The 12,822-nt window shown below is 41.2% G+C and overlaps 1 protein-coding gene across 1 annotated transcript in view; it reads left to right on the forward strand.

Annotated features, from left to right (window-relative positions):
* The window catches only part of KDM3B (lysine demethylase 3B), a 48,206-nt gene extending 40,301 nt beyond the window's left edge, over positions 1-7,905 (forward strand). The window contains exons 18-24 of the mRNA XM_054168437.1: positions 2,155-2,245; positions 2,333-2,463; positions 3,696-3,815; positions 4,294-4,433; positions 4,760-4,936; positions 5,482-5,616; positions 6,612-7,905. Of these exons, the coding sequence (XP_054024412.1) occupies positions 2,155-2,245; positions 2,333-2,463; positions 3,696-3,815; positions 4,294-4,433; positions 4,760-4,936; positions 5,482-5,616; positions 6,612-6,692 (875 nt within the window). The 3' untranslated portion in view covers positions 6,693-7,905. The remainder of the gene's footprint in view (positions 1-2,154; positions 2,246-2,332; positions 2,464-3,695; positions 3,816-4,293; positions 4,434-4,759; positions 4,937-5,481; positions 5,617-6,611) is intronic.
* Positions 7,906-12,822: the final 4,917 nt, after the last annotated feature.

Raw genomic sequence — 12,822 nt, forward strand, 5'->3', positions numbered from 1 at the left:
CAAATGAGAGATTTGTAGGCCAAGAGTATTCCCTTCCCTACTTGTTTTCCAATCAAAGAGCTCTGAACTTTGTTCTCATGTGGTTCCAAGGACAGAGTCTTGTGGTTTGTACTGTTAAATTTCTTACTATTTCTGTTGTTCCTCAGAAATAGAGGGCCTGGAAGAATGTGACAGTAAGGATGTGTTAGTGTGGTCTTTCTGTGTATTAGCCATAACTGGGAACCTCTACAAACTTCACTTTTTGTGCTAGGGCATTCCTGAAAATAGCAAATTTGTATGGGTGCCAGTTGTCTTTGAGAAATGTTATTTGTAGTTTATCTCCAGATGCTCCTCTCAGCAAAAGCAGCTGATGCTGTTCTTTAGCTAATGCTTTTACCACACTTGCATGAGAAATGGTAGTAATCTAGATTGCAAAACCTAATCACTTCTGATAGTTTCCTTTAAGTATGTTTTATATAGTGTTTTTCAGCCACATGCAATCTCCAGCTTCAGTGTTACTTGCTACTAGTCCAAAGAGTTCACACATACTAACTCATAAGAAAACTGTTTGCAGAATATGTAGTGACTGCCTTCTGTGTGTTATGAACTCTTAAGATTTCTCAGATTTGTGTGGATGCTCATCCTGTTGCCACTCACGTTAAGTTATTGAAGCATAGAAGTAAAATAGCCACTGAATTTGGAGATGGTATTAAGATAATGCCTTCACTATTCTATATTTCAGCTAATTTTAATCTTGTGCTGTTTACATTTAATATCTTCCGAGTCAGGCCTGCTTTTGTCAGGTCTGCCTTTTCGTTTTGATCCTCCTTAGACCTGCTTTTCCTTGCTGATGGCATGTTTGCAGGGGTTTGTGCAGTTCCATGTGTCAGGTCTGTATGTTTCCTTCCATGTAGCTCTTCATTCTGTCTTTTTTGAGTAGCCTTCCTTCCTACAAGTTTCTTCACCTTGTTTGGGACAGAGATCTTTGAGTTCAAAATCTTGAATACAGGAAGTTCTGAACCATATATACATTCAAGTCCTTGAGCTTTTTGGTTCACTTGACTCCTTAAAATCGTAGCTCATCAACATTTTTCTTTAAGTCATTCATGTTGGTGTGTGTATTTGCAGTGCTTAATTTCTTTTAATGTCGATAAAATAACTTTTTGCTTGTTAATCTTGCAGACTAAAGCTGTCCTCTGTAGCCTGTTGGTGTGTAACACAGATATGATTCACAGATCTTCAGGTCCTAGTTTCTTAGGCTTGCTTTCACTTTTGATGCTGTCAGCAGCTGTGCTAAGGCTGGGAAAGATTAGCTGCCCTTTGGCTGGCTGACAAGCACTGGCATGGTTGAAGTGGGGAAGAAGGGATATAAACATGTCAGACTGCAGTACACTCTGGTTTCCAACTGATGGCTTCATGTAGTATTGTGAAGAATCAGGCAGAGTGAGTTTTTCTCTCTAAACATGACACTGAGTTTTGTCTAAGTTGCTCCGTGTGCAACTTCCAGATGTGGCTGCTCTCTTGGCCACTGTCACACCTGAGGCAGAGCAGCAGCTGATGTGGTCAGTGCTGTCATGTCACACACCCGTGGCTGTGTACATAAAACCTTTCTGTGCTGTCAGCTTTCTCTGTTACCAGTCAGGGCTCATGTACAACTCTTGAAGAACAAATACTTGAATTTGGCATCTTTGAGTGCCTCCAGCAAAGAAGAATTAAAAACTCCATGCTGTCTTCCTCAGTAACTACCTGCCGTTTAGGTTTTTGGGTATAGTGTGCCATAGTTTCTTGCTTTATACTGAGGTTAGGGTTGATTTCAGCATGAGCCAATAACTTTAATTTTAGAGAAGCCACCACTCCTTGTGAAATGGAAGATGAAACTCCTTTAGACTTTGATAAAAGCAGTAAGACAGAATGCTTTGCAAAGGCTTGTTTTCAAAGTTGAGTAGAAGATACTCTAAAACTTAGCAGCTCCGCAAGGTCTGTAAGAATTCTGCTGAAGGTAATGATTGAACTGCTGTTCAGTCATACTCTAATTTTTGGAAGCCCAAATGAAAATCAGAATCCGTTTTGCTGTGCAATGTGAGATGTCTTGGTGCATAAGACTTAGTGTTCAACAAGGCAATAGACTGTGGTGAACCAATGTTACATGAAGGAATCTTGATTTGTTTCTTGCAGAACGGCTCAGGTCAGATGATGGTCAGCCAATGGTACTAAAGTTAAAGGACTGGCCTCCAGGGGAGGACTTTAGAGACATGATGCCTACAAGGTAAGCAAAACTTTTTGTCACTGCCTACAGGGCTGCTGTATGCACTATGGGAGGAAAATGTTCCTTTGTTTTCTTTTTGCTCTCCAGATTTGAGGACTTGATGGAAAATCTTCCTCTTCCTGAGTATACCAAGAGGGATGGCAGACTGAACTTGGCTTCTAGGCTACCAAGCTACTTTGTCCGTCCTGATTTGGGTCCCAAAATGTACAATGCCTATGGTATGTGAGAACAGTTCTGCAGATGCTAGGTTTCATGACTCTTTATTATACTCTTAGGGCATATGGAAGGCTGTGAGATTATTCAAAACTCAGTGCTCATCCTAGAGCATGTTGTCATTTTCTTTAATTGTTCCTGGGACCTCTTTCTGTGCTAGTCCTTTCTCTGTCAGATGTGCCCTTTCTTTCCCTTGTGGTTTCCAAACGTGTGTGTGATTAACTTTGCAAACAGCTCTTACTTAGTACATATATAATAAGCAAAATGCCAGTACAGGGTTCAAGGAAAGTTTTGAGACCAGATGATGATACATTTGAGAAGAAAATTAGCCATCTGCTGGGCACTTTGATCTGTGCATTCATATTTCTGACCAGGGTTGTAATTTTCTTAATCCATGTCTGTCATTACAGACAAAGTGTAAGACCAAATGGTCACCATGTTCAGCTTCCTGAATTGAATTATTTCATCATCCTAAGACTGTAATTATATAGTAGATAAATAGCATACAATTGAAGGAAACCTTTGTCTGAACATGCAGCACACATGGGGCTGTGAAGCATTAAACTTTCAAATGGTTGGCAGCATAGCAGTGTGGAGAATATATGAACAACTAATAAATGTCATATCAACTTGAATGGTTTCAGTTTCTGAATGTACTTATATTGAGGTCGTGGCTGAAAGTTGGATTTGCAGACTTACAATTCAAAACAAGTCACTGGTAAAGATCCAGGATATTTGTAAATCCCCAGCTGATTTGGAAGTTCTTACAACTGCAACTGCAGAGCAAGATAAATAACATTTAATGTAGTTGCTCTTTATACTGAAAAATGTCAAGTGATACTGATAAGGAAAAAGCTGCAGCCATCTTGCAAACCAAGTGTGTGCAAGCAAACTCACTCTCATATAACATCTGCGGCCCTCTGTGAATATTGAGGGGGTGCAGGGTGTTTTAAGGTTTTGCATTTCAATTATCAATACACCTGCATGCCTACTAACTTCATATTCTCAATCTGAGTTCCCTACTTCAGACTGCATAAATGACCATATAAATACTAATTAGCAGTAAACCTTTTCACTTACGCCACACATGGCATGAAAATAACTACTTCACCTGTCCTTTGACACCGGGTTCTTCTCTCATTGCTGTGTAAAGTTAGCATTCTAGAAAGGTCTTTCAGTCAGATGATTTGTGTAAGAGTTTAAATAGAAATTGGTTTTATTTTTCACTTTATTACAGGCTTAATTACTGCAGAAGACAGACGAGTTGGCACCACAAACCTGCACTTGGATGTGTCTGATGCTGTTAATGTCATGGTGTACGTTGGGATTCCCATTGGGGAAGTGACCCATGATGATGGTAATGTTTGAGGAAAGCTGTTTTCTGTCCATTAAAAATCAATTGTATGTGTGAGAAAGAAGATTGTGACTTTTATTGTAAGTTTGTCATATCTATGCTATATAACCCAAATATGTATGTCTGCAGCATGCATTTTAAAGTGCAGTAGTGCTTCATTGATTCCCAGCTGTGAATGAACAGAGTTCTGCTAGAAATCAGGAGAACAGGGAGTTAAGTTACTCTTTCTTCTCCTTGTATTTGAATAATAGCAGTCAGTTCAGTTGGAATTCAAGACTGAGTTTTGTGATTAGCTGTCAATTGACATATTTCCTGAATTTTTTAAGGTGAAGCTTGATGTGCTTAGAACGGGCACTGTGTTGTGCAGGACTGCAGCAGCAGGGTAGCTGGATTTAAAGGCTTAAAATGTGCCTTCCTTTTCTGTGTGCCAAAAATGAGAAGCTTTGCAATAATTTTGGCTTTACCTGGGTTACCCTTCCAGAGGTTCTGAAAACAATTGATGAGGGGGATGCTGATGACGTAACAAAGCAGCGAATCCATGAAGGAAGAGAGAAGCCTGGAGCACTATGGCACATCTATGCTGCCAAAGATGCTGAGAAGATACGGGAACTTCTCCGGAAGGTATGTTGGTTACAAAAGAGGCTTGGGCTTAGAGGGATCCTTGACCAGATTGCTTACAGTGGCTGAATTGCTGTCAATATAAAGTGCATAGGCATTCTAATGCTGTCTTTGAGGATATTAATAGTTGTTATATTCTTGGGTTTTCAGCCTCGTCTAGAATCCTCCTACTAATACATCATTACTTAAGACCTAAATGAGCTTAATGAAAGTGGTGTCCTGCCTTGAAATTGTTTGTTATCTATTCCTGCTACAGAGCTTTTTCTAAGCCAGAAATATCAAAGTGCTATGTCATGAGGTTTTCCCCTGTCTCTGTATCTTGACTCTAGGTCGGAGAAGAACAAGGCCAAGAAAATCCCCCAGACCATGACCCTATTCATGACCAAAGTTGGTACTTGGACCAGACCTTACGCAAGCGACTCTATGACGAGTATGGTGTACAAGGCTGGGCAATAGTGCAGTTCCTTGGAGATGCTGTGTTCATTCCTGCAGGTGCTCCTCATCAGGTAGGTATGCCAATTCTAAACCAAATAGGATAAATAGAATTGAATTGGAGGCCCACAACCCCTGCAACTTCAAAATAGCTCTTAGTTAATATTGCTGAGTTGGGTTCCTTTTTTTTTTTTTACATTTGCAGGTATTACAAGAACTGTTTGAATTGAATCTGAGTCATTGTATTAGTAACAATTACATAAATACCTGAATTATGTGTATAGGACTGTGAGTGAATGGTGGGAAAGCAATTCTGTCTAGTGAAACTTCGCATCTAAGGGAACATGATGCCAAAAAAGTGTTGAGAACAGTAAAGAGCTTGCTTTAGAGAACACCAGTGTGTGGGGGAGAACAGGGAAGATGTAAGATGTCACCTGGCTTGTTGTGGTTTTTCTGTTAGACACAATTCTGTGTGAGATCACATAGTCTTCAGCTTCTGTTTCTGAGGAGTAAATGTGGAAGAACCTAACATACGGGGCAGGGGTGAGTTGGGGTTTTGTGTGGTTGACTAAGTCTTGATTTCTGCTATTTGGTATGGTGTGGTGTTTTTTTTTTTCAGGTCCATAATTTGTACAGCTGCATTAAAGTGGCAGAAGATTTTGTATCTCCAGAGCACGTGAAGCACTGCTTCCGTCTGACCCAGGAGTTCAGGCACCTGTCTAATACTCACACAAACCATGAGGATAAACTGCAGGTAACCATTCCATGATAGCACTCACTAAATATGTCCTGTGTTTTGCTGGCTTTATTCAGCACTAAGAACATGTGGCTGGTGATTTGGGGGGGGGAGGAAAAAGCCCAACTTTCAGCAGCCTTGGATGTTCCTGTTTGATAAGTATTAAAAAAAAATAATGAATGTCCCTGTGTCTACACTGTTATGTCATCACAAATTAATAACAAGCTGTTAGACTTCCAGATAGCTTTCCTGCTGTTGGACTAGTGCCTGTGTCAGTATTAGTTAAGTTTTTAAATGGCTGAATCCTAAATGACAGTGAAGTATAGCAGGCAAAAAAAGCCCCCAGAAACCAAACACAAACAAACCCCAAAACCCCAACCCAACAAAACTCTTAAAAAAGGAAAAAGCAGTGCTTTGTTTTGAAGAGATGTCTTTATTTTACTGAGTAGACTTGCATTTGGTTCTTTATGGACTAACAGAATATTGCTCTGCAAGTGAAGGCTGGCTTATTTAAATTGGGGAGGTGGACTTGCAATACTGGGTTTACAGGTGGACCTGGTGATCTTAAGGGTCCTTTCCAACCTAAATAATTCTATGATCCTGAATTAGTTCTGAACAGGAATGGCACAGAATGTTACAGGTTGGAAGGGACTTCAAAAGATATCTAGTCCAACTTCCCTGCTAGAGCAGGATCACAAGAACTTTTTCACAATAAAATCATACATGTGACTTTATGGTATTCTTCCTCCTAGCTCTCATGGAAGAGAGACTTTATCTGAACATGACATGAGTAAGGGTGTAAGCTAATAAATAAGTGCAGTTGTCTAAAATATTTGTCATTTAGCTGTGGCACTTAAAATTTGTGCTGTTGACATCCTAAGCAGCAATAGTATATACCTTGGGTATACTTACCAACTGTTGTGAATTTGGCTGTCAGATTTGATTGCACGGGTATGTGAGACTCTCCTTTTTAGTCTGTGGAAGTTGATTTCTTTATTTTTGTCCTATTACAGGTGAAGAACATTATCTACCATGCAGTGAAAGATGCTGTTGGCACACTGAAAGCTCACGAATCCAAACTAGCTAGATCGTAGGAATTGCTAATTCCAAACACCCTGTGAAGTAAGCCTTTTTGCTCACAGTACGTACAGGGACTGCACATGACTGCCTCTGCAGGAGCAGAGGCTTCTCAGTGAGAGCTGGTGTGGTCAGTATTACACACACTCTTCAGCCACTGTTTTCTATGCTGCCTCAACACTGAAGGTCTCACGGGAGGTCGCGCTGTTACACGCAGAATTCAGATTCTAACGAAGGGTGTCATGTCCCTTTCCTGTGGCCTTTTGCAAATTGGAGTAATGTGGAAACCACTTGGTGTTCCTGCATATTATGATTAGAAATGGTATAAAGAGTGTGGATGTTTCTTTTCCTCATGCCTAGTTAGTCTCCACAAAGTTAGAAGGAATGTGCTGGAGGTGGGTTGTCCTACTGCAGACTTAGTTAATTGGAGCAAACTTCCCATGTGAGATACAGGCCAAGGAAAAGAATAAAGCTGTTAACTGCACTCCCCTTCTCGTAGCCGTTTCTCTATACACTGTAGAGTTGCAGAAATAAAGGGAGAACCCACTTTTTTTCCCCAGGAGACTCCAGAAATAGGAGAATTGTGTATTTAGTGAAAAACTAGGTTTGTAGTGAAACAGTTAATATTTCATGAAAGTAGATATTTTTAGTATTTTTGAAGTACCACAACTGTTCCTGGATTTTCAAGGAAAGGCGCATTACATTTAGTCTTCCTTTCAATAAAATCAAAAAAGTGAGTTTTAGAAAGCGGTCCAAAACAGCACAAAAACAGCCAAAGGAGAGTGAATAGAAATTGACACCCCATCTCCCTTGCCCATATTCCTCACCCACTTTACCCTCTCTTCCTCTGCCACCCTACTTCCTCAGAATGAGAAATAAAAAGGAGTATATACTCTGTTCTCGTGTGGAGATGTTGTACATCTCTCCCTGCACTGGTGACTGCAGGCAATAGTTTACCCAATACCAGTGCTAGCCGAAAACATCTATCCTTTCCAAAGTGAAGGAGAAGTTAACTTTCAGTGTCAACTTTGTCCAGAACTATTTTAAGTAAAATGTTCCTGCTTGATAGACCTGTATTCAGAATTTACTAATGTCAGCATCGATGCAATGGATTTCATTGTTTGGGTACATGGGGAAATGTATCTACCTTATATCCAGCTGTACTGTAGTGCCACTGCAGGCCTGTTAATATGTTCACGGTTATTTCATTTTTTAAAAAATAAAAGTCATTTACTGTAACAGCCTGTGCAGTTTCTTTCAGACTTCTACACTGATCTTCCTGCTTTGCCTTTGTCTCAGCTTCTGTCTCTGGTAGTGTAGGCTACCTGTTAATTTCTTGCCCTGTGTCTGACGCAGAACGCTTTGGGTGTTGTCCTCCTGATGCTCCAGGTGGCTGCACTACCTGAAGGGTGGCTGTAGCCAGGAGGGAGTTGGTCTCTTCTCTCAAGCAACCAGCACCAGGACAAGAGGACACAGTCTCAAATTGTGCCAGGGGAAGTTTAGGCTCGAGGTGAGGAGAGAGTTCTTCACTGAGAGAGTCGTTCGCCATTGGAATGGGCTGCCCAGGGAGGTGGTGGAGTCACCGTCCCTGGAGGTGTTCAAGAGGGGGTTGGACGTGGCACTTGGTGCCATGGTTTAGTCATGGGGTCTGTGGTGACAGGTTGGACTTGATGATCTTTGAGGTCTCTTCCAGACTTGGTGATTCTGTGATCCCTGAGTCTCAGAGACAGTTTGGGCAGAGTATCTGTCTTGTCAAACATCTGTTGTGTTGTGCTCCTCCACCTTTCGCTATCTTCCTGAGTGGCTGGAGTTCAGAGTTGCTCTCATTGCTGGAGATATGGATGGGGTGGTAAAAGTTCCTTGGTTTCTGACCTTGGAGATAGTGATGTAAGCAGCAGTTTAGTTCACCAATGTGTGGCATGCTGGCAGCTGTTCAGGCTGGTGCAAGTAGCTCACTCCTGGGCTTCTGCTGCTGACCCAGCCTTGTAGCTATTCTGTGAATATGGGCTAATTCAGTCCATCACAGTTGAACCATTCAACTTCATATTCCTATTGTGCAGGATTTCTTGGGCACTCCTCTCTCACTCTGTGCATACCACGCGTTCTGAATGGTTAATTATAGCTGAGATGTTTCCCTCGCTTGTATCTGTAAATTGGCAATTAGGTAAGGATCAAAAAAGACAAAGACTTGGCTATGTGTAAGACAATAGCCTCAGTCATTTCCAGTGGAGTGATTTGCACTGCATTCTGCATCTCCTGCTGAACCATTGTTTGATTTGAGTTTATCAAATGTTGCTTCTGTCTCTTGAATTTCCTTGTTCATTAGAATCGTAGAGCACAATCAGCCTAAAGCAGTACTCAGCCAAAACCAGAGGAATTACTTGCACGCAAAATGCAGATTAAAACGAAGACAAATTTTGGACCAGATGAGGTCAGGAAGAATTTGTAAATTCAACTGGCAAATCAGTTGCAGTAACTTACATTGTAAAAATGTTGCCCTCTATCTGGATTGTATGCATCAGGGGATGGAGACTGCCACTTTTGTTAAGTTTTTCCAACTAGGGCTTTTTTGGGGGGGGGGGAGGGGGCATATTTTGTTTGGTTTGGGTTTGTTTGGGTTTTTTTTAATAGGCACAGATTTGTATTTATTTAAATTCAGAATCTAGTTATGAGTTCTTTTTCATTAGGAGAAGGTCTTCAGATAATTAAAAGTTGTAACTGTCAGCTCTTAGAATTCTGTTCAAGTAATTAAAATGCAGCTCTTGCTGTACAGCAATTCCAGAATTTCTGAAATGGAATTTTCATGTATCATGTATCTGCAAACCCAGTGCTTTATTAATACTGATCAGAGCTATAAATACATATTGAGAGATCATATGTAACACCTCCTATGTTTGTGGGTGTATATATTACATGTTGCATAACTGCAGGGGCTTGGTCTGGGGTTAGTTTCTTTCAGAGTTGCTCAGCCTGCTGCTCTCTGCTGTAGCATTACTTGGTCAGGGATGTTTTCTAGAACTTATGTGAAGCTCACAACAAATGTGTCTTGCTGATGCCTGAAGTAACTGTATTAGAAGCTTCTCCTGCATCCTCTGACAGAGTTGCAAGATTCAATTATGCTGCTTTTTTTTTTAAGTATGTACTTTTGTTATCTTAGTAATTTACCTGGGCCCCAGAGCCTTTTTTCCTGAGGAGTATTTCTCCTGTTTACTCTATTGACAACTTTCATACCTTCATACTTCAATGTGCCATTTCACTCCTCTGATGCATCTCTCTTCCAACAGTTTTGGACTGTAGAATCTTTGCACAGAAGCTGCTCAGTGCCTCTCGTTATTGTTGGCTTTCTTGTGCTTCCTGTTTCTCCATCTACCCCATTTTCGAGGGAAGAGGATTCAAACCATGTGCAGGGTTTTAAAGTTTTCTCACCGTGCATTTCTGTGCTGAGGTAATGATGTTCATTATTAATCTTTGAAATATTCCTGTTGCTGCATTTCTTACTAATGCTAAGCATTGAGATTTCCAGTAGCATTGATTCTGTTATCTTTCCTGAGTACCAACAGCTGATCTGGTGCCTACCACATACACATTTATCCATGGATGGTTAGGGTGCCCTCAAGAGCATGTGTTAGGATTCTGTTTTAACAGGGTTTGTGTCAAGGGTCAGTGTAGTATAATGCTTATACTATGTAAGCACTCGCCCTCCAGTTTCCAACACTAGTTCTGTTGTGCTTCATATAACAAAAGTAGCCAGCTGAACTGATTATAATTGTTTTAGGGTGTAGAGTCAGTCGGCTTTATCACAGTATTTTCTGATGTGTTATGTGGAATATAATGCTGAAGCTTGGTGTGTGTTCAACCATGCAGAGGCATATTTAGCACTGTTATTCTGCAGTTTCACAGAACCTTCAAATTGTTATGCATCTTTTTTCAGTATTCAGTATCACTAAGGTTGGAAGAGACCTCAAAGATCATCAAGTCCAACCTGTCACCACAGACCTCATGACTAGAGTAGGGAGGCCACTACTGCCCACTGCAGGCTTGAACTCAAGACCTTCCCATTAAGGGCCTTATGTGCTACCAACTGAGCCACATTTGCAGTTTCTCTCAGGTGCAGATGAAGAAATATCCCCAAGATTTCACTTCTTTTCAATCCAGCAATGCCTTCCTTGGTCACCCTTTTTAACCATTTGTGGAACACAAATTTGTCATGAGATATTTTAGAGGTGGCATGTCTGCTAGAAAAATACACATCCTTAATTTGAACACAATGAATTGATTTCCTGGGTAGGCTTTAAGGTCTTAATTGCACAGCACCTATACAATTTTACTGACTGCTTCATAAAAATACTACTAATAAGTCATTCTAGTTTGCTTCAGACTGCACATTAGGAAGAAATTCTTGACAGTAAGGGTGGTGAGATGCTCAGGTTGCCCAGGCAGGTCGTGGATGATCCCTCCCTAGGGAGCAGTGTTCAAAGCCAGGTTGGATGGGACCTTGAACAACCTAGTCAAGTGGAAGGTGTCTGGCCCACGACAGGGAGTTGGAATTAGATGATCTTTAAGGTCCCTTCCAGCCCAAACCATCCTATGAATTTATTAATTCAATCTGCAGCTGACTTGTCTTCCAAGAATAGCCCTTCAGTACCAGGAGTTTCTCTGTGTGGGAAGGTAAGTTAATGAATACATTTCTCATTCTTCACTATAATATTGAAAGGAATTGAGTTACTTGTTGCTAATGGTACATTGCTACCTTAAAGTACCTTTCCTAAAGTTGTTCTAAAGCTCAATGTACTACATAACAATGAGCTGCTGCTTAAGACATTCACAAGACCACCTACTCTACTAATGTTGATGTTTCATATTCTGTTGTTCTTGCTACCATGTCTTTCTAATGCACTGTAAATCTTCATACTGTTCCTTGGCACATTAAACAGTTTAAAATGCTAGGGTACATTTTATTTAGGTGCCACTAACCTGTGCTGCAGTCAGCTAGCACTCCCACACTCTTCATACTTTGTACTTACCAGGTCTCTGAATTTTCTCTCCTTTTTGCATCCTTTGCTCACCTCAGTGTGGTCATGTATTTCAAGTACCAGAGCTGTTGCCATGCTGGTCTCTTGAGATGAAACTAGTACTGTTAGAAATAGCATTATTCTGGTGTAGGCTGTGCATATTGATGCTTGGGTATGTGAGAGCAGATTCCTTTTATCCTATTTGTAAGTCAGCTTCGTAATCAGTGGTGTAAACTGTGCAGTCCCTTACACAATCATTTTGTGGCCATTCATATCCAAAAGCAGACTATGACAAAATGTTCTCTGTCCCTGTAGAGACAAAGCTCTTGCATATTGGTAATGTCTTGTACTTTTTATCGTTGCTCATTACACTAAAGTTCATGCATTCGTGGGAAAATTCTTCCCTTAGCAGCTCTTTGTTTGTTTTTGCTTTCTTTCTTTGGACTCTTTCCTTTTTGGCAAGTAATGAGATTTCGCCACAGTGCCTTCCTTCAGGGTTATTTTTGTTAGCTCAGGAATCACAATAGTTCTCTAACGTGTGTTTTTCAACATATGCATATAATTTTGCTTTTTAATAAGAGCCAGGCTTACATAATGATAATGTTCGTGTGATTCAGAGATCTGCGTGCAGGGTCTGATCAATCCTTGACAGTAAGGTACATACGCACTACCCCGGGAGGGGAGCAAAAGCGGCCCACTAATTAAGCCTGGCATTGACTGAGGGGGTGGAGTTGTTAGAACAGTTTCTGGTGCTATGGGATGCTCACACATGCACATTCCCACAGGACAAGGGGATTCCTTCCCCTCTTCCGCCCCGCCCGTCTGCAGCAAGATAATGCTCGGCCTCTCCGCTGCAGTGCGGGTACTGCTGAGCTGTGCTGGATACTATAGCTAACAGCCCTCATCCCTTCGGCTTGATAACCCTGACTCCACTCTCCGCCAGGGCGTTTTGGTTTACATCCGGTTCAGGGAGCAACCGGCAGCCGTGGGACCACTTCTACCCATAACGAGTCCCTCTGCAGTATTTAATCGCTGTTGAACTTGGTCGAGGAGGCAAGTTGACGGGAGATGGCTTCTGCTCCGTTTGCCGAAGGATCCGTGACCTTAATTTTGCGCTTTTTTCCCGTCCTGTTCT

The sequence above is a fragment of the Dryobates pubescens genome, chromosome 16 (genome assembly GCF_014839835.1).
Source record: "Dryobates pubescens isolate bDryPub1 chromosome 16, bDryPub1.pri, whole genome shotgun sequence".
NCBI lineage: Eukaryota > Metazoa > Chordata > Aves > Piciformes > Picidae > Dryobates > Dryobates pubescens.